Here is a 20329-nt window from a genome sequence, read left to right as displayed (position 1 = left end):
AGAGAGAGTGTGTGCGTGCGTGCGTGCGTGCGTGTGAGGCGTGTGTGAGCGTGTGTCTGCGTGTGTATGTGTGTCACTGAGGGAGACAGAGGACGATGTGGGCGGTCCGGCAACGTCATGGATGACACGCAGCTCACGTAGGGAGATCACGACTCAGAGTGACCCTGTGGATGCTGGATTATTTTATCCTATTTCTAAAGGCGTAACAATGAGGCAAGAACACTGAAGTCATAACTTTGGAAAATTGGTAGGCATGCGTATTAAGACTCCCTGAGCAAACAACAGGGCGAAGCTATGATTTAAAGGGACTGCAAATTTGTTTTTTGTTTTTTTTATCCAATTGGGGGACACCAACAAACATGGCTTGATAACACCTTAAAGAATAACGTGTTAGCAACTAATTATAGGCTACATTTAAGAGACATGCACAACCTATTATAACAATTACATTAAGCCACCCAACAAAAGTTTAATAGGTCTGTTTACAGCTTCGCCTGAACCCTTTTTTGTTCTTCACCTAAATAAAGTAGCCTACTTAGAATTGTAGCTGCTAACTTAAATGATTCACATACAATTTTATGTGCGCCCTCTAAATATTTATATAAAAAACAAACATTTTCCGCTACTGAAAGAAACAGAACAGTGAGATTGGAGAAAGTAAATTAGATCAGTAATCATAGCATGAACTTTAATTTCTAAAGTCATGTTGTTTTTTGTGAGCGAGAAGTAACCTTGTTAGGCCAAGTCACTGTTGAAGTCAAGCCTAAGTCAATCAATCAATCAATCAATCAATCAATCAATCAATCAATCAATCTATCTATCTATCTATCTATCTATCTATCTATCTATCTATCTATCTATCTATCTATCTATCTATCTATCTATCTATCTATCTATCTATCTATCTATCTATCTATCTATCTATCTATCTATCTATATGTGAACTTTTAGTCAATAGCCCTTTAAAGTCTGAAACTGGTCCACACTTTAAACATAAAAGAGGACAATACTGTACAATAGATTTGTATATTCCTATTATGTAAACAGAAGCCAAAACAAGGTTTATAACATGATCTCACGAGTTATATTTAATGCAGTTTCTCAAATTCTGTTTTTGAGGTCAACAATGAACTGTAGGCTAATGGATTAGAAGTGGCATCCGTGGCAGTTAACTAAAGACACTCTACAACACGGCACAAATCTCCAGAACCAGTAAGTAAGTGAACCTGAAGTTTATTGATTTTTTTTGACAAAATACTATTATTTACAGTTTTTTGTTTTTTTTTGTCAGTCCACTTGAAAAATATTCTACTGTCACAAATGTTTGTGTAGACCTAGCAGCCGTGTTTGTGTTGTGCCTCTGTCTTCCAAAGACAAATGATATCACGTGTAAAGTTTTTATATAATGTTATATCTTATAGAGCAGCTTTTTAAGCTTTTGGCTATAAGGTTGTCTCTTGCTACAGGCTATATCCCTACAGAAAATGTACAGTATGTCTGATCATATCTCCTTCCTACATCTCGGCCTTGTGCTCTCGTCTAGTCCATCCATTATTCTGCTTAATGTATTCTGGTCGGGGTTGCATGGATTTTGCCTTGTCGTGATAAAATATGAGCTGTCTCTGTGAGCTGGATGGTTCCGGAGGGGGATGGGGGCAGAGAGAAGAAGTAAAGCCAGATACGAGGAGCTTGGAAAACATTGATTTGAGTCATTGGGCCACATTCTAGGTTAATAAACATATTTAAGAAGTCATTATTTGACAATGGTTAACATTAGGATTCAGACAAGCCCTTCCTTAAACAGTTACAGTAACCTCTTCTTTAGGCCTAGTTTCTGTACTGCGTCCAATATTAATCACATTCCCAATGTTTGTACTGAATGTTGCGCTCTCATTGTGAGTGTGATGTCGTGTGAGGTTGCCGGGTGAATATGTTGAAAAGAGTGCTTTACTGGATAATCCCTTTTAGAATAGACTGCATTCAACTGAAAATGCTTTAGGTGATTGGCTACAGGCCAATGCATATGAATAATTATTTTAAATGCAGTTTTTATTTGCCTGAAGTAAGTTGTCAGTAAAGAGGAAGACACTTATTAAATCTGTAATGTTAAAAAGGTTGTAAAAGCTTTTGTTTACTTCTTCTTCTTAGGTTTGACACCCTCAAGGAAGAGACCAGAGGATGAATGAGCGATTGAGTCGCCTCGTTTAATTTTGTGTTGAACTTAACTCCACTAAACTTCACTGCAGTGATGCACACTTCTTAGTTCAGGTGCTCAATCTTGAGCATGTTTGCGTGGGTGTGCACATGTGGCTTTTACCTTTTCATGCTTCAGAGGAAGAAGGAGTTTCACACTGCACGTTTGTTGTTGTTGTTTTCCTCATGAATTGATGCGTGGACTTGTTTTAGTAAGTTGGGTTTTTTTTACTGTTAAGGCTGCTGACATTGTCAAAAAGTGATCCTTGACATTCTTGCTGGATAACAGCTTCACACAAAAAAACTCTAACATGTAGATAATTTCCCTTTTTACCTTAATTAGTGGAACTCAAATCTCCTTAAGTGTAAAAACAAGATAAAAAATGAAAGCATCAGACTGTTTTGGATTGAACTGCATTATGCAGATGCAGACCTGAAAATTGGATTAGATTATTTCTCAAGCTAAAAAGGCTAATGATGTCATATTTTCTGTTTGGTAAATGTGAATGTTTTCTGCAGTCATTGATCTTACACTACAGTTAATGTGGTATGTCTGGGTTTGCAACTGTTGAAAGTGTGTGCACATCCAAGCAAAATGCATAGAGGTGCAGGTCAAAATACAAATGTATTAACTGCCGAAAAATTAGACAGGTCCACACACTGTGGCACACTGGCCTGAGGAAGATGTTCTGGCTCGAAATGTTGCCCTGTTTAGAATAAAATGGCTCATCGGTCGCTGAACATTGTGCGTTTCTCTCTTTATTTCTGATGATGACATTTCATGAAGCTGCTTGAAGTACTTGAATCACAGGCATCCTCATTGTTCTTTTTAGTTTTATTTCCAAACAATCATCACTTTATCTAAAGACTATTGTAAGAACAGTCTTTCACATATGACCCTATGCAGCGCACCTGAAAAAGGGATCACTGTGTGTATATAGCTGTGTGTGTGTTCCTATAACAGAAACGATCACTCTCACTCTTAATGTATTGTTTGTGTTATTAAAAACAGAAAGAAGAAAGAGGCTTCCGTATTATCTCGAGGTGTAAATGTGTAGATAAACTGGAAATGTAAAATGATAAGAAATGCCCGGAGCCACACAGTAGCAACCTTGGTTACAGACCCATGGTGACAGGACCTCGAAGGCACAACGACATCCCTCGACGCTGCATGTTTCGAGCACAACCATCCTCAGGAGTCAGTCTTCTTGACAACACACACACATGCACACACACACACACACACACACACACACACACACACACACACACACACACACACACACACACACACACACACACACACACAAAAGTCAATGATTAACTTATCATTTATGTTATTGGTTGTCATAAGCTTTGAAGTTAATTACTTTTGGGTTGCCAGTTTGGGAAAAAACCCACCTTATCCGACATTATCCCTCACATTGACCAGAGATAAATACTTATTGGTTTCAACTCTCACTGTCTAATAAATGACTATGGTTTTAAATGGAAGGACTAATGAATAATAACATTATACCACCTTCTTATAAACCCAAAGTAAACATGTGATTTGGAATTATAAACCATTAAACCATATGTTGAACAAATACAAGAGTTAAGTAAAGTTATAATAATGTATTTGTCCCCTTCTAACAAACATCTTCTCATCAATGTATAAGAAGGGATTTATGATCTTATATACTTGCTCTGTTATTACATTTAAGATGCTTTCTTAGTATTAATCTTAGAGGAAGGAAGACCAGCCAGTAGTTTATTGTAATTTAATTTGTTACAGTGTATGTATGGGCTGCCAGCGCCACTTTGTGGCCAACGTGTGGTATGACTCTTTATAACTACTTCACTGCATGAATGTGACTAGTATCATAAATGTTGTATTCCTAGTTTGTCTCAGAATTAAATAGAATGACATTGCTGGTTTATAAATTTACCAAAGCCTCAACTTGCTCTCAAACAAACACAAAACATAGATGGCACACATAAACCATTTATTCAACATAGGAAGAAGATTGCTTTTGCTTCATGAGGAGGTGACAAAAAATACTATAACATGAGAAGCGTCATGTTAAGTCTGCTGAGATTTTTCTTAATGAATCATGCCAACATAAAAATATTATCAAAATTGTTATCCAGCCTTTAGTCCAAATCGTAAAGATATTGCCTACACTTTATTATTACAGTTTTAAATATTAAGAGAAAAAATTAGAGCTGCTCGGCTGAGGTGACTCATTCCAACAGTTCACACTCCAGTATTTTAGTTACATTTCATGGATGATTGGCGAAACTATTACCAATGTCCTGTTTCTGATAAAAATACGAGTGGACTAACTGTTTCAGCTATACAGAAGTTCCTTCACAAAGTGTTAATGTGTGTTAATGTGTCTAGAATATTCCCACCTGCATGTTTTTGCTGATGAAGAGTCATCTGTGAACTTTTGACCTACCAGCATGTATTGCCAAAGACAGAAGACTGTTTAGTATTCAGAATCATGAACTATAAACAAGAAGAAGAAAAAATAATTATTTAACTGATTTTCATACCTCATTTAACTATTTCATTTTTTTTTTGTTCAAATCCAGATGTATTGTTTAAGTATTCTGCATGTTTTGTGCTCATATTTCTAAACTGATCCAGGTTTAAATGTATTGTAATGATGTCATATATATGTTTATATCTGACCTGCCAGATCATCTGCTTTGAATGGAGGCCTGTTCAAACCACCGAGGCTTACAGCAGATAACAACCGATAGCCTGTGGCGTGGCTTTAATAAACAGAGAAAAAGAGCAGGATATGCAAAAGACACGCAGAGGAAGTCTATTCATGTCACGCTGAAGTGCCCTATAACAACTGCTCGGACAGGCTTGTGCCTCTTGTGTGATGTCATCCAATGGATGAGTGGCTGGCGGCTGCGATGCGCATGTATGCAGACCAGTGCCTGAACGCATCACAGCGAACCGCACTTGACAGCTTGCCAGGTTGGAGGGAGGTGGGGGGGAAACACACCATTCAGGGGAGGAAACAAGACCTGCTGAATATCCACCAGCAGCCAGCCGTCATCCGCATCCCGCAGACATCTCATCGACATCTCATGCATCAGCTTTCTGGATTAATTATGTTTCTATTCTAACGCACAGATGACAGCGTAACCGAGGCGGTAAGCTGTTAAAAAAATACCCCAAAACACAGGCGCTTTGTTGAAAAGGATCTGTTGTGACTGGACATGAATTCGGCGGAACAGACGGTTACGTGGTTGATTACGCTCGGGGTGCTGGAGTCGCCGAAGAAGACCATCTCGGATCCTGAAGCGTTTCTGCAGACCTCCCTGAGAGATGGGGTGGTCTTGTGTAGGCTGCTGGAGCGGCTCAGCCCGGGCTCCACGGAGAAAGTAAGGGCAATATTTAGACTCCCCCCTCCTCATCCCCCCCACCTCCACTAACACCACCACCACTCTCCTCTGCATAACCAACCGCCCTCCCAGTCAGCGCGTCTGTGTGCTGCCCAGATCCGTGAATCCGACGCGGTCGGTTTGTTGTCTGGCTTCTTTTTCTGCCCACTGGTCCATGAGGCAATTTCTTTTGTAGGTCACGGCAGCTCGGGTTATTGTCTGTGAAAACAGCTCTATATGGCTGCACATAGCCCATAACGTGTGTCAGCGTGTGTAAAAACACGGGGCCAGGGCTTGTTTCCGATCTGTTCTAAATAAAGACAACACAGCAAATAGGAAAAAAAAGCTTGATCAAATTTATCATTAGATTTAATCCGATCCACCAGTGTTTTTCTTTTCTTAATATGGAGGTAGGCCGTGTATTTAATATGCTTTTAATATAGGTCTAAACACTGAACAGATTTGCCTTATCGTGTGTAGCCCTTATTTTAAACTGCCCTTTTATTCGAGGCGATTTATCCGTATGTCAGTGTATGTTTGACGCACACAATATGATCATTCAGGGGTATACAAACCACAGCAATAAGAGCGGGCCGCCATTGACTGCAAAGGCGCACAGATAGAGATGGACCCTCTCCCTATTTAAAGAAACAGCGCAGTGTTTGTGTCTGTCAACCTACAGCGTTAGCCCGTTTAGACAGCTACCTGAGGGAGGGGATGTTTTCCTGAAAAGAGGATCATCTTCTGCCTGCTGCACCTCCACACAAGCGTGAGAAATTTGCCTGTTCAATGGCAAACAGGTTCCTCCATTTTCGACCACACACTGACAATGTCGTTAAATGTCTGTCTGACTTAACCGAATCATGTTTCACTATTTTACACACATGAAAGGATATGGTTAAGGTTAAAAGACAGCCACTGTGACCCTGTAGTGATAGTGTTTTTGAGGCTTGACAATGGGTAACAGCTGGCAAAGAGGTGCCTCATCCTGATGGGGGAATTCCAAATCGGTGTGGCATTATCATCTAAGCTCTGTCAAATCTGCTGCTATCTCATTTGAACAGGATTTAATATGCTTTATTGACATATAGCTGCTGAGAGGATTGTCCTAAACTTGGAAAACTGTCACAGGTTAAGTGCCACTGCCCTTTCCCAGAAAAAATATGTTAATAATATCCATCTATTCCCGTGATAGATTAACTGTAAGACATGAGATAGAAAAAACACAGTAATAATATATCAGTCTTTTAATTTCCTGACCAGATATGACACAGTTCTCTAATCCTTGTAGATAATAAAACATAGAGTAAGGACTGTAGCTCTTTGTACATAGATAGATACTTTAGATACTTTATTGATCCCGAGGGAAATTCAGGGCATCCAGTAGCAGTATACAGACAGGCAGGACACAAGACATTGGTTACAATACACACCCACTGTCCCCCCTCCCCTCTATATACAATACAATAATCCCCCAAACAAGATTTAGCAGCCCCTATGTTTGTTATACATACTATAACAAAGAGTAATGGATTTTACCTGCTCTTTTGTAAAGTGTGGGTTAAGGTTAGATAGGTGAGATAACATTATGAATTGGTGTAACAAAAATAAAGATTGATAGATAGTTTGATTACTTAAAAAAAACAGTGGCAAACCTGTTAAAACCCTGTATTCAAAGTATGTCTCTAATTACTCGAGGAATGTTCCTCATATGGATCCTGTTCATTTTTCATTAGATATTGTGACCGGAACATTATTCACAAAGAGGAACATTTATAGGCGGGAGATTTCTCAGTTCTCTGGTGAACTCTAACCCTAAATTGCAAAGTTACATTTAAACACATAACTAGCAAATATGCCCCAACATTTCTCTTAAGTTCTCAGCCATCATACGCTGATATTTCTGCTGTAAGATGCCTTGGGCTTATATATCAAACTGGACTTGTAAGTCAGACTCTTAAGGGTACTTTATGAACACAGATTATAATACCTAATTGTTTACTCATGTTGTGCTATCCACACTGTTCATGTTTTCTTACATTACAGAGTATAGAGTGCTTCTACGGTCCCTGGGTCCTTGTATTGTTGTTGTTTCACATCTGGTATTGAAGTGGCCCTCAACTGTTTCTGTGTTGTTCACACTTTAGTCACATACTGTTTCATCAAGAGAAAATGTTTTTTATGGAGTTCATGACTTTCTCAGTTGTCTGTTGCTACAAGTGTTTTTATAGTGTATCATGGTTTTCACCTTTTGATCAGACCTATATTCCTACATTTAGGAGAAGTAGTAAAAGGCCATCTTCTAAGGCAACTTCTCCAATTTTGCCTCAATTCAAACAAAGGCCCCTTTTCAATGTCCAGTAGAACATTTTGATTTCTTTATTGTATGCATTGAACTCAAAGGCTTGGTTGCCGCAGCAACAACAACAACTGATTAAATCTAAGTTCAATTCGAATCAGGGTTTAGTCAAGATAGGTTTAAAAAGTAAAATAAATCCTGATTTAGCAAATCTCCATTGCAGGCCTGGTTCTACCAGTGTGTAAAAACATGCATCGCACTCTCATTTTAAATTTCTCCCACACCTTCAGATAAAATAAGTGCCACAATATATATATTTTTCACAATAAGTAATGAAAGCTTTCAAATGACAATAGTGACAGTGTTTAACAGTGACTCATCCTATCCATGATCTGATGGTCATGATAAGTGCACATGACCTGTCTCATCACCATTAGGGACATATAACAAGCTATTTGTCATTGCTGTTGCCAGTCACTGTAGCTAACAAAGTCATTTTGTTCTAGATTCTGCTCTGTTGTACAACTAAATACTAATCACCATGAAATAAATCTAGGTTTACAAGAAGCAGCTGAAGTAAATATAGAATCTTTGGTCATTTTTAGCTAGTTCATATGTTGTATCTTTTAACACAAAAATATTATAATTTCATTAGCTTTAAAACATAATCTCTATGGATGCACATCAGGCCTTGATGTTGTAATCTATTTGCACCAGATTCACAACTTTCTTTCATTCACTCAGTCACTGTGGTGTTAGCTTGGGAGCTGATGGGTTTTCAAATGTGTTGTTTAGACTGGAAATATGGACAATATTCGTCCAGATTTAGTTGCCTTCTCAGTTTCTGAGCAAGCAAGTAACATTAAAATGATGAAGATTGTTCAGATTCCTTACATTCATAAACTTAAAAACCTGGAACACAGCAGTGCAAAGACAGCATTTGAGCCGATGCTGCACAGATGTTCTAAAATAGCTTACTGGTATCAGTAACACATTTATCAGCGCTAATTAAGAAAATGCAGAGGATGCCCTTGTCGCCTAAAGAGACCAGACACATCAGTTTTCTACAGCCAGAGTCAGAGGAGAGCAAAATCAAGGTCCAACAGTGTTATGGCTTTTTGAAGATTGAACAATGGTTTTTAGAGACACCTTATTGAAAAGAACAATATATTTCCTTGTTTATGGGAAAGTATAGCTGAGGCAGAGCATGGGTGAAATATTAAATAATATCTGTTATTATTAGTAGTATGGAAGAAGAAGCAGTGTGACTAAGTAATCCATCTTGAAAATGTTTAGCTGGCTGGTAAATAGCAACAAGTATCAGTCCAGATAGTCAATAACTTTATTATAAAGCGCTTTCAGTTAAAGTGCTGTACATGTACTAAAATTAACTAAAAAAAATAGGTAGTCTACACTAAATACATGTTCTTGAGGTAATTTGAAAGTGCTTCTATCATATAAATCAAATGGCCTTTTTCAGGGCATTTTGCAAGCGCAAACTTCCAGTGTTGAAAAATTAAGCCAATGGGGAGGTTCAAAATCCTGCAATACCTGGAGTGTTTGTGGCTGGCTGCTAAAGTACTGGAAGTCAAATAGACACCCATTCAAAAAGCCGTTTTTACTGCAGAAATTAACATGCATACAGCCTTGTTTAAAAAAGAAAGTCTCTATCGGTATATACTGTATGGGAAGGTGATTTTTTGATAACTCATTCATTTTGATTATATGGAGAATAAGAGTAATTCATGATGCGTGTAGCTGATCTGACTGACAAGCAGGCATGCTTTAACGGTTTTAAAGAGGCTTAAAATCTGTCTTAGCTTCAGCTCTTAGCCTGTCATTAGGTTGACTTAAAGTTGGCATTCCTGGCATGGTGGCCGTCACTGACTGGCTTCTGACTGTGATGTCACTCAGGCTTCATCCATCAATATTTATAGTTTATGGTATTTAGGCCATTGTAGATTAAAGAAAAAAACATCAGGCTGGTTAAACATTGAAAGAAGAACTCTGAAATTAACACATTTTCATTGATTTATTTAGAAGTTATTTTTATAGGTTTAAGCAGTTGATGTATGAAAACCAACTTTGCCTTTCAGTTATCAAACAATGTATAATGTCAGTAAGTCAGGAGTTGTGTCAGTCAGAAAGTCATGTGCTGGGTCTACAATTCCACAATCCATTTAGTAGACGCTTTGGTCCAAAGCAACATACGTCAAAGAGATGGTTTGCAAAGACCTTTTTAAACACACACAAGCAAGGAGAGAACAGCAGTAAGTGCTAACGGACAGCTCTAAGTCCGATCAGGCATAGGTGTTAGGTGTAGGCAGTGCACAGAGGAAAAGCATAGTATAGTGTTTGTCGGTCAGCTTGGTGTCGTGTCAGTAAATAAGTCAGATAAGGTATCTTTCAATAGGCTAAGTCAGTTATGGTAACTGTGAGAAAGTCAGATGTAGTCTTAGTCAGAAAGTCAAGTTTTGTTATTAAGTAAATGCATGTAAAGGTATGGTGTTTGTCAGACAGTGAAGGCTACTCACTGTCAGGAGGTCAGGTATGAAGACAGGCAGTCAGTCAGGTAAGGTGTCTGTAAGTCAGGTGTGGTAACTGTCACACAGTCATGTACTGTGTCTTCAATTCTACAATTCATTAAGCAGATGCTTTCGTCCAAAAAGAATCATGTAGGGATTGCCAACCAAGCGTTTTAGTGAGAATCCATCTTGAATGAATACAGATGAGTGTACATTTTCTAATGCATGAGGCCAAAATGTCAAAATTGAGAAGTCATATCGTGTAGAAAAGCCAAAATGTATAGTGTGTAACCACAGAGTGTCAGGAGGCTATGGAGATTCATTTGTTTAAATTTTGCAAAAAAAGAGATTCACCTCACTAGTTTCTAAATATTAAACATTCCATATCAATTATTATGTTAACAAAATAAGACAAAAATAAGACAAAATCTGTGTTCATTAGGTTTCTTTATCTAAAATGAATTCCGTGTAATATAATAGTCCTAGATCTACACCTAAATCTATCCTACATGAGGGCTATAATGTTTTGGAAGTGATTAAATTCGACTTTATCTTAAAAACTGGGGTCACTAAGAGAAACTAAGATCTTAAAACATTTTTTCCTACCCAATAGGTAGAATGTTTTTTTTTTTTTTCTTAACATGTTTCTGCTTCGCATCTTTTCTGAGGTAGCTTATTATATAAGAACCAGTGCACCCATAGGCTTCAACGACATGGGATCCTTATTTGTCGACGTCATTTCCCTCGATCCAACACCACAGCCTCCTCCACTTCCCCGCTGCGGGATCTGCATTCAGCCTCCAGGAGTGTCAGGGCCCAGTGCAAAACAGTGCAGAACAGTACAATGAGGAGGATACATTTTAGCACTATTTAACTCTCGAAAAAAAACGTGCCGTATGGAAAGAATAACCTCGTGGTATGAACTGGGAGCGTAACTTTGAACTGCGTTTCCGTCTTTCCAGATTTACGCAGATCCGAAGAACGACGGCGAGTGCCTGAGCAACATAAAGGAGTTTCTCAAGGGCTGCACATCGTTCCGCGTCGAGGTAAGTGCTTGTTTGTTTTTTTTTCCCATGATTTGTTTTTCGGATTGTGTTCATTCCACACTCTTCCACACACAACACCACTTTGTTTTAAAGCGAATAGTTTGCGTGTTTTTAGAGGAGACACTGATACAATTAACAATTGGTTCATGGAGGGGACGGACGGAGCCCCCCTGACAGAGGGAGGAGGAGTAAACTACAAGCCGAGAACAATCACCCATCGCCCGCTGGAGAGAGGTTGGCTTTGGCCGGTAAGGCAGTTGTACATTTCTGCCATTACCTGCAATCCCCAAGTCAAAGTCTTGCCTACATGTAATACACTTTTGCCCGTTAAGTTTCCTTCAAGGACGCGTGGGTTATGTTTCCCCCTTTAATGAATGCAGAGCTTTGTCCTCATGCTCATGCGTGGCTTTATTGTCACCACCAGATCGCACTAGATCTGTTAAAACCACCTTTTGATGAAAACAAATCGCCAGTGCAGCTTTCAACAAATTAAGACCCTAATTATGCAACAGCTAGGCCCTGTTCTAACAGGGTAACTGCGTATTATTATTATAAGGTGTAAGGTTTAAACATGTCCTAAGATTAAGTACCTCACCCTTGCAGGTCGATATAGAAATATTTGCTGTGATATACTTCTTGTAATCTTAAGCAAATAGATGACAGTGTGCAGTTTAGGGTTGTGTGCTAGACAGTGAATAAAAGGGTCATTGAACCAGCGTAGTTTGACAATACAACACAGTGTTTCCCAGTCTCCCTCTCCCTACCGAGTCTGCAGCCACTGAGCAAGAGGTGGAGACAGGGTGAGACAGCACTGTCACGAAGTGTGTGAAACATGCCTTTTAGTGGTCTCAGACCACGGCAATAGCAGGAGACTACAATGGATCTATTGCAGTTTCATTAGGAAAGGTTGTTGTTTGTTTGGATACAGGGACATGTTTGGCATCCGTGAGCGATAATCTTCAGTTTATTTCGAACAAATATTCAAATTCCCTGAGATAAACACTCTTAGCATTTTAGGTCTGTGCGTGCAAGAGTGCGTTTAACCCAATGTAACTTTTTTTTTTTTTTTTTTTTTTAATATGCAACTGGACGGAGCAGGATTACAGTAGTTGGGACATGGCAGTCTTCCCGCTCACCATCTGTAGAGCAAAGATGGATCGTCTCCAGAGCACTGCTGGCTCTGGCCCCAGGTAGCCGCAGCTGCAGATTAAAGCAGCGGACGCTCACATGAGAAGGACAGACAAATAGAAGCTGTCCTTTTTTTTTTAAAGTTGTGACCTACCTCTTTTTTTTTTTAAATAAAAGCTTAGCTGGATGTTTGGCTTAGCATCCACATGGTAGCCTAGCTGGATGTGCACGTTTAGTGTGCATATTTTAACACTCTTATTTGTCATTTGGATAAGACAGACAATCAAGTCCTTGCCTGACACTTCAGGCAGCTGCTGTTACTGACCTTTAACCTCTGATGCATTTGACCACAGGAAGTGATCATTAGGGTTCCCATGACCCCACTGGTCTTTGGAGTAGTAACCTTACCCTGCTCGGTCTGCCCTGAGAATAATAACGGATCCATCCGTCTCCAGTAAGGGCACGCTTTGAGCCAATTGTTAAAAAAAAACAATTCCAACCAGTATTGTATAGCTAATAGAGTGAACACAGAGCTCTTAGTCATTTTAATCATCAATAGGATACTGAATATAATCCAAACAAATGTACATTGCAATGTTCAGAACAGAATTTTTAATCTTAAAATGTTTAAGTCCAACAAACAGTATCTTCGGCTCAATCTGAAATCTTTTTTAATGCAACAAAAACATTTCATCATAATACCTAAAATGCTTAATCCAGATAATACTTGTAACACTGCTTTTTTTTTTTAATGACGCGAACAATGATTTAAACTGTTACTTAGCAACAACTGTGAATTAACTGACTGAGCTCCTCTTGTTTATTTTAAACTTACACGTTTTGATTTGAATTAAAGTAACGGCTGTCTGATCAAATTCTCAGTGTTGAGCATAAATCCATATCAGTCAAACAAACACCATTGGTCTTTAGTATCATACATAATAAGCTAAACAAAAGTTAAAGTTATCCCAATACTCGAAGTACTGAGTATAGTGTTCCTCTGATACTGCTTAAATATAATATTTCAGGTAGTATATCACATGACCAAAGCAAACAACAGCGGTGCAATGTTAGCGGACTGAATTAAAATATCATAAGAAAGCCATTGCTTTATGAGTCATTCTTGTTGATAAATGTTCTGGAACCAGAATATTATGATAGCAGTGAAACAACAAAATGGGTACCGGTAGTTACATGTCTTCGACAAGCAAGAATAACTTAGTAGAAGATATCTTTGTATTTGGGGGCAAATCCTTTGCAGTTTGCATTTGGCTGATGTTTGCAACCCGTTGTTATTAGCAGCACGTCTGAATCGCAGCTATGTTCATCTTAGCTAAGAGCTACACTGATAAATAGCATGGTATGTATGAACACTGGATTCTTCATCTTCACTTTGTGCTTGCCTGTGGGACGTTTTCTCTCCAGGTCCTGAAACACATGATCTGTTGGATTGAGGCCTGGTGACTAACTTGGCGGGTGAAAAATAATTCACTGTTGGCTGTTGGAGAAAAACTGCTTGGCTGCCTTGTCTGCATGTTTAGGGTCATTGTGCTGACTAATTGTTCAAAAATTGGGGGACAATGTGTGTAAAGACAGAAATGACATTGAGACAACGCAGTAAACAAAACGAGCATGTGGACACCCTCAGTCACCCTGAGAATGACCACTTGAACGTCTTCTTTTATTTCAACCAAATATCACACGTTAAATACAAACCGTATGTATTCTTCAGTCTCATACCCTGAAGTTAAACACGAGTGGATTTGCAGAGTACTCAGCAGATTTGTAACCATATCCCAGTACATGTTGTGTCCATGGAGCGTTTGTATTACCCTGTGTGATAAACAATCCTTTCTTCACTCAAAGCTAATGTGAAGTAACTCATCTTGTTGTTGCAGCCTGGTGAGTCACAGAGGGGTGTTGCATTATTGTCTTCGTGTGCTTGGAGGGATCATTACCTGACTGAGGCGAAGCAGACACGTCCAAGCATGCTGTGTCAGTCGTTATCTCCATGAATGCGCGTTTAATACGTGTCGTTCATCGCGTGTCAATGTGAAGACTTTGATTTTTGTAGATATTGAGTGTAGTACAAAACACTGGAAGTTAGTGGTAGTTGGTAGTCCAAGTAAAAGTAAAGTTGGGTGAGAGGAAGAGTGTACTTTTCAGATGGATGCCCTCTAAGGACAACAAGCCGTCCAGTATCCTTTACACACACACACACACACACACACACACACACACACACACACACACACACACACACACACACACTCAGTGACAAACACATTTATTCCCATATACCCTCAGGACATATCTGCAATCAGAGCGGAAGATAAAAGAGACTCATATCTCACAGTCACTCATCCTCAATATAACTGAAGCGAGAGTAACTAATCATTGGAAGCCTCTACACAGGAAGCGTGCTGCGTGAGGACAACCATAGTCGTCAACAGAGATACAATCACTGCCATTCATACTCCCAGAGACGAGAGTGAGAGTCACACTGATCATGATACACCCAGGGCTTACTCTTTTACTGGCAGTGTGACTAAATGCTGGCATCATTCTATCTTTTTTTCCCCCCATTAACAAAAAGAAAGAAATAAACAGAAGTCATTGATGCATTGTAAATGTCTGTTTCCTGAAATATTCAGACTTCGCTGCCCTGTCCTTGTTATGCAAAGACACGTTTCCAATAGCATTTATATCATCATGAAACTTCTGCTTTACGATGTGAATGAGAAGTACGGGTAAACGAGCCTGCAGGGATGCACCGACCTCCCTTTGTGGAGTGGCTGAAGCACACGAGTCTCCTTCGACCAAGCTGGTCGCTGGCGTTAGCTTGATAGGACTGCGTAAAAATGATAAGTGTAAGCATGGCAGTTATAGCCAGGCAGCCGTTCAACGGGTGAAATATAAACCTGTTGAGTGAGAATGCATTGCTTGTTTGCATTTTATTAAGTTTCTTATTCAATGCGATACATTATGACCTTTGTGATTTAAGTATTCCTAATTCTCACCGTCATTCGTCCCACTCGATCTTCAGTCGAGGTATTTCTGATTTAAATATTTCCATGTACAAGTCTGTACACTGTTCTTGAAAGACCCCTGCCTGCTTTAACAGGCTTCCTTACTACACAATGCATATTGTTGGATTTCAGTACATCTGCCTTTGTTGACTTGATCTGGTCTGACCTGATAACAAGATTTAAACAACCTGACAGGTGTCATAAAGGAAGGTGAACACGACCCCCTTAATCCTACATTACTGAACAACATCTTCGAAAAATCTGTTTTGTTATTGTTTAATATAGCACAGAGGAGGTTGTGTTAGTTAAAGAGGATATATTATCCCCCCTTTTCACCAATTTTAAACAGTCAGCCGTGGTCTCAATGAAACATCTGTGCTGTGCTTCGGTCTAAATATAACATGAATCAAGCCCCAGAGGAGCTTTGTGACCCTGTAGAAACCAGCTCTCTCAGAAAGCTCCGTTTTGGCGTGTCTCTAAACTGGTGTTTCTCTTTAAATGCAGTGAGACCCCCCCCTGGGTTTTTGCCGGTGATGTAAGACTTATGCAGACCACAAACGGAGGACTGGATGGGTTGATTTCATATTTTGAGGGTCGGTAGACTCTCAGGTTACCAAATAAATGTTCAAAGATGCTGTAAAAGTGGATTTTTCACATTATGTCCCTTTTAAGCAGAAGAAACCTGAAAGTCTAAAAGGCACAAGCACCTCTCTGAACACATCATGCTTTTCTTAAATCTGAAACAACATAAATAAACAATACATTTTAAAGGATTATCCATCCAACCAGACATACCAACTCTTAACAGGTGAAAGATGTAGTTATTTTGTGGTTCAAAAACATATTGTTGGAATAGAATTGACTACTTAAGAGCTCAGAAAGTACCAGTCCCCCAAACTGAGGGCGTTCGAGTGGCATGGGAAAATCCATTCACAGGGAGTCCTGGGTTGAAATAGTGCAGTCATGGTACTCCATAGCCCGAGACATGCAGACACGCTTAATTAAATTTAAAATATTGAACAGGAATTAATGGACTTCTTCAAAAATGTCACGATTGGGGCTGAGGGAGGAGGATAGCTGCTGGAGCTGCAGTTTAAAAAATGTTTTTTTTAAAAAGGGCACATTGATCCATTTCCTTTTTATGAATGGTTCTCAATTGGTGGGTCGGGACCCAAAAGTGTGCCACAAAGCCGTTTTCAGTGGGTTCAGTTCCTTGCCTCCATCACATGTTTTTAACGTCTACTCCACAATTATTAAATAAGATTTTTTTTTTTTAATTTTTGAAAACTAAAAAATGAAATTTGGGTCGTGATTTCTCATGGAGGAGTTGGTGGTGGTCTTACATGAATGTGAGATAGAACAAGACTTTGTCAAATGTGTTCAGGGTAAATTGAAAATAGTCTCCAGCATCATCTTTAACAGTGGATGCTTACCTGCCCTTAAAAAGTTTGTTCTTGGGTGACATTGACCCTGATCACGAGGTGCAGGATTGTGCTGACTGAGGCATTGGAAATCCAAAGAGAAAGTCAGCTTTAGGGAGTGGAGAGATGAGCTGGATAGGATAGGATGGCTTCTTTAGAACAGCTGATCAAATAAATGAACAATAACACGTTTACAGACCTTTTATCTGGAAATGATAAAATGATACATTTTCAACCTTTAACACGTGTATGCTCCTGCTCTTCAAGAAGTATTCAGGGAACTCGTTTGTATCTTGTAACTAGTATCTCAGAAAGCTTAAAAAAAAGTGTCTATTTAAATCTGCTGCAAGTTGCTGTTTCTGCTGAGCGTGTGTGTTTCGCCCACTGCTTCTGTCAAAGGTATCGAGAGTTATCGATCGACTGCTCAGTGCTGGCCGTGTAGCTGAGTGATGACACAGTTCTGCTTCACAGGAATTAGTGATTAGCTAAAAGAGAAATGCACTTTCTGATGGCTGTCTCTCTCTTTCTCTCTCTCTCTCTCTCTCTCTGTCTCTCTCGGTCTCTCTGTCAGCCGTTTGAGGCCAGTGATCTGCTACTGGGACTGAACTTCACGAAGGTGCTCACCAGTCTGGTTGCTTTGAATAAAGTGACTGCAGGTCAGTGAAAATACATGTCCGATTTTGTGTGTTTGTATTATGATGCATGTGGGTGTATTTTTTTATGAAAGGCAGGCAGGTCGCTCTGAGTGTGGAGGTACTGTCACTCAGAAACCAGGTCAGCTGTTATATTTTTGGCCCTTTCTGTGCAGATATCGGCGTGGGCAGCGATTCGGTGTGTGCCCGCCATTCTTCAGCCCATCGCATCAAGTCGTTTGAGTCTCTGTCCTCTCAGTCGTCACTGGGCCGATCCTCCAAGCTGCTGCACAACCAGTTTCGCAGTCTGGTAAGGTCAACACATGCTAACAGCCACGTATGGACACTGATGACCCGGTTACAATAAAGATGCACACGAAAATGTAACGCAACCTAAAGCCGATCAAACGCCTATTATCTGAATTCTACTTTTAATTAACTTTTTTTTTTTTAACGGAACTAAAATCCAGAGGCGTCTTTATTTATTCATGAAAATATAAAGAAAGGTGAATAACAACGTTTTTGATTTTAAAAAACATCTGTATACCACTATCTTATAACTTAATAACTTAAACACTAAAGTTAGCCTGCTAACAATGCTAGCTCCTGCTCATGCTAGCCCCCGCATGTACTCCTCCACATGCTTTTAACATATAGAGTATTTGAGATGGAAAAAAAAGCCCCTTTAGAGTTTGTATGAAAGACTTTGAGATTAGCCCACTTCAGGCTTTTCCTTTTCATAGAAACTTTGTGAAGACACAAGTTCAGCACCCAAAGCGGTTTAGTACAACCATTCAAACCAGTGAAACATGAATAATTTTAATGAGGTTTAAAGTCACGTAGTACTTCTTTGGTCCATAACTAGGATTAATGCAATTTTCTGGATGACAGAGCACGAGTTGTCTCACACCAACATGTTTCTCCAAAATTGAATTAATTTAATCTCCCCCAAAGACACTCGTTCCACTTGGTGTCTCTACGAAAGTCTGTCTGCAAGATGTCCTTTGTAGTCATGTTTCAATTCAACTGGAGTGCAACATTTAAAGAAAGATTCACACAAGTCGATGTTTAGGTGACGTGTGGCTGTGAGCCCAAAGTAAAAAGGAGGAGGGGTTGGAAATGTGGGGAAAAAAAGAAAAAAACGATTCAACTTGGCCCTCTTATTTGTTGACTTAAAAAAATGAACAGTAGTCCTGAGAAATGTTCTAGATTGAAGCTTCTACTGTGCAAGACTGAAACGTATATGTTCATGTCTGCTAGTATTGGCAGTGTTCATGGTTAATTTACATGTAGAGAAAGGAAAATGATGTTTGTGAATGCAAGCTCGATCTAAGTTTCTTCTTCAGAAGTGTGTGAAGATGCATTACTCTTTATTGACAAAGACAAAAAACTAATACAACAGTGAAATTGTACCTTGACGGTTGTGTAGAAATATTTCAAAGTCTCTGCTGCATGGAAAGATTTATGAGTAATAATTATTACACAATATTCTTTTCCATGATTTCCCAACATGAACAAATGCATCGTTGGTGTAAAGCATGTCTTGATGACATGTTGATAACTTCCATCTCCTGTCTCTGCGCTCTCTGCTGTCATGTCACTACAGGACATGTCAGAAAACAGCGGGCAGCAGCTGCTGGTGAAGGCCCGTTTTAACTTCCAGCAGACCAACGAGGATGAGCTCACCTTTGAAAAGGGAGACATCATCAGCGTGACTCGTCAGGAGGACGGCGGCTGGTGGGAAGGGCTGCTCAACGGAAGGAGCGGGTGGTTTCCTAGCAACTATGTTCGTGAGGTCAAAGGCTCTGGTGAGTAGCTCAGCTACCTTTTTCAAGACATTTTTAAAAAGTAACACAATTGTCTTGTGATTCATACGCCTTTTATTTTATTTGTTTTAACCACCGACATTCTTAGTTGCATCTAGATTAAGATAGAGCGTCTGTGAAACTCAAAATAAGCTGGAAGGAAATTTAGGTGTCAGGTTGTTCCAACATCACAGTACAAATAGAGTAACACAAAATATAATTGAATTAAGGATAAGGATAAGAAAAAGGATCAAAGTTATTGATTCCCCAATGGGGGAAATTTAGGTGTTAGAGCAGCTCCAAAAAACAGTAAAACAGGTAATATAAACAGCATCAATAGCAAAAAAGAACAAGTTTACATTAATTAAATAAAGGGGTTAAAAATATATATATATATATTTAAGTGAAAATAAACCCCCCAGCCTTTTGTCTTTTATGTTACATAATTTAAAAGACTTCCTCCTCTTCCTGTTATGAGTGAAAGGATTACAGAGCAGTAAGACTTAAACATTTTCCAAACACTTGTTTCTTTCCCAGACAAAAGCCAAACAAACATTGCACTGAATCACAGTTTCCATTGTCATCCCCATCCCATCTGGCATTGTGACAGTAACACAGACACACAGCTGTTGCCTCTGTAGGCCCGCTGTGGTTTTGTTGTCTCTGAGTTTTGTGAAACATGTCGAGATGCCATTTGGTAGAAGGTGGCAGCTTCAAATGTGATCCTCTGTTTGACTTGTATCGTCTGTTCAATACTCTCACAGGAGTTGATTTTTGCACACAGGGCCGTATAAAACTAAATATTTAATGTATGATGCATATTAAGTATTTAAGACAAGTAACGTGTATAAAATGAACATGTAA

At 39.3% G+C, this 20329-nt stretch overlaps 1 protein-coding gene across 2 annotated transcripts in view; it reads left to right on the top strand.

Moving 5' to 3' along the window:
- The first annotated feature begins 5159 nt into the window (after positions 1-5159).
- arhgef7a (Rho guanine nucleotide exchange factor (GEF) 7a) overlaps positions 5160-20329 on the top strand; it is a 28033-nt gene continuing 12863 nt past the window's right edge. Inside the window, exons 1-5 of one of the 2 annotated variants that reach the window (XM_079358162.1) lie at positions 5160-5580; positions 11367-11450; positions 17600-17684; positions 17837-17970; positions 19267-19468. In XM_079358162.1, coding sequence (XP_079214288.1) covers positions 5416-5580; positions 11367-11450; positions 17600-17684; positions 17837-17970; positions 19267-19468 — 670 coding nt within the window. In that variant the 5' untranslated portion in view covers positions 5160-5415. The remainder of the gene's footprint in view (positions 5581-11366; positions 11451-17599; positions 17685-17836; positions 17971-19266; positions 19469-20329) is intronic. The other variant, XM_079358161.1, reaches the window with a different exon arrangement.

Source organism: Symphodus melops, assembly GCF_947650265.1.
Source record: "Symphodus melops genome assembly, chromosome: 12".
NCBI lineage: Eukaryota > Metazoa > Chordata > Actinopteri > Labriformes > Labridae > Symphodus > Symphodus melops.
The sequence above is the reverse complement of the archived record's forward strand: the minus strand, read 5'-3'. Positions and strand labels throughout refer to the sequence as shown.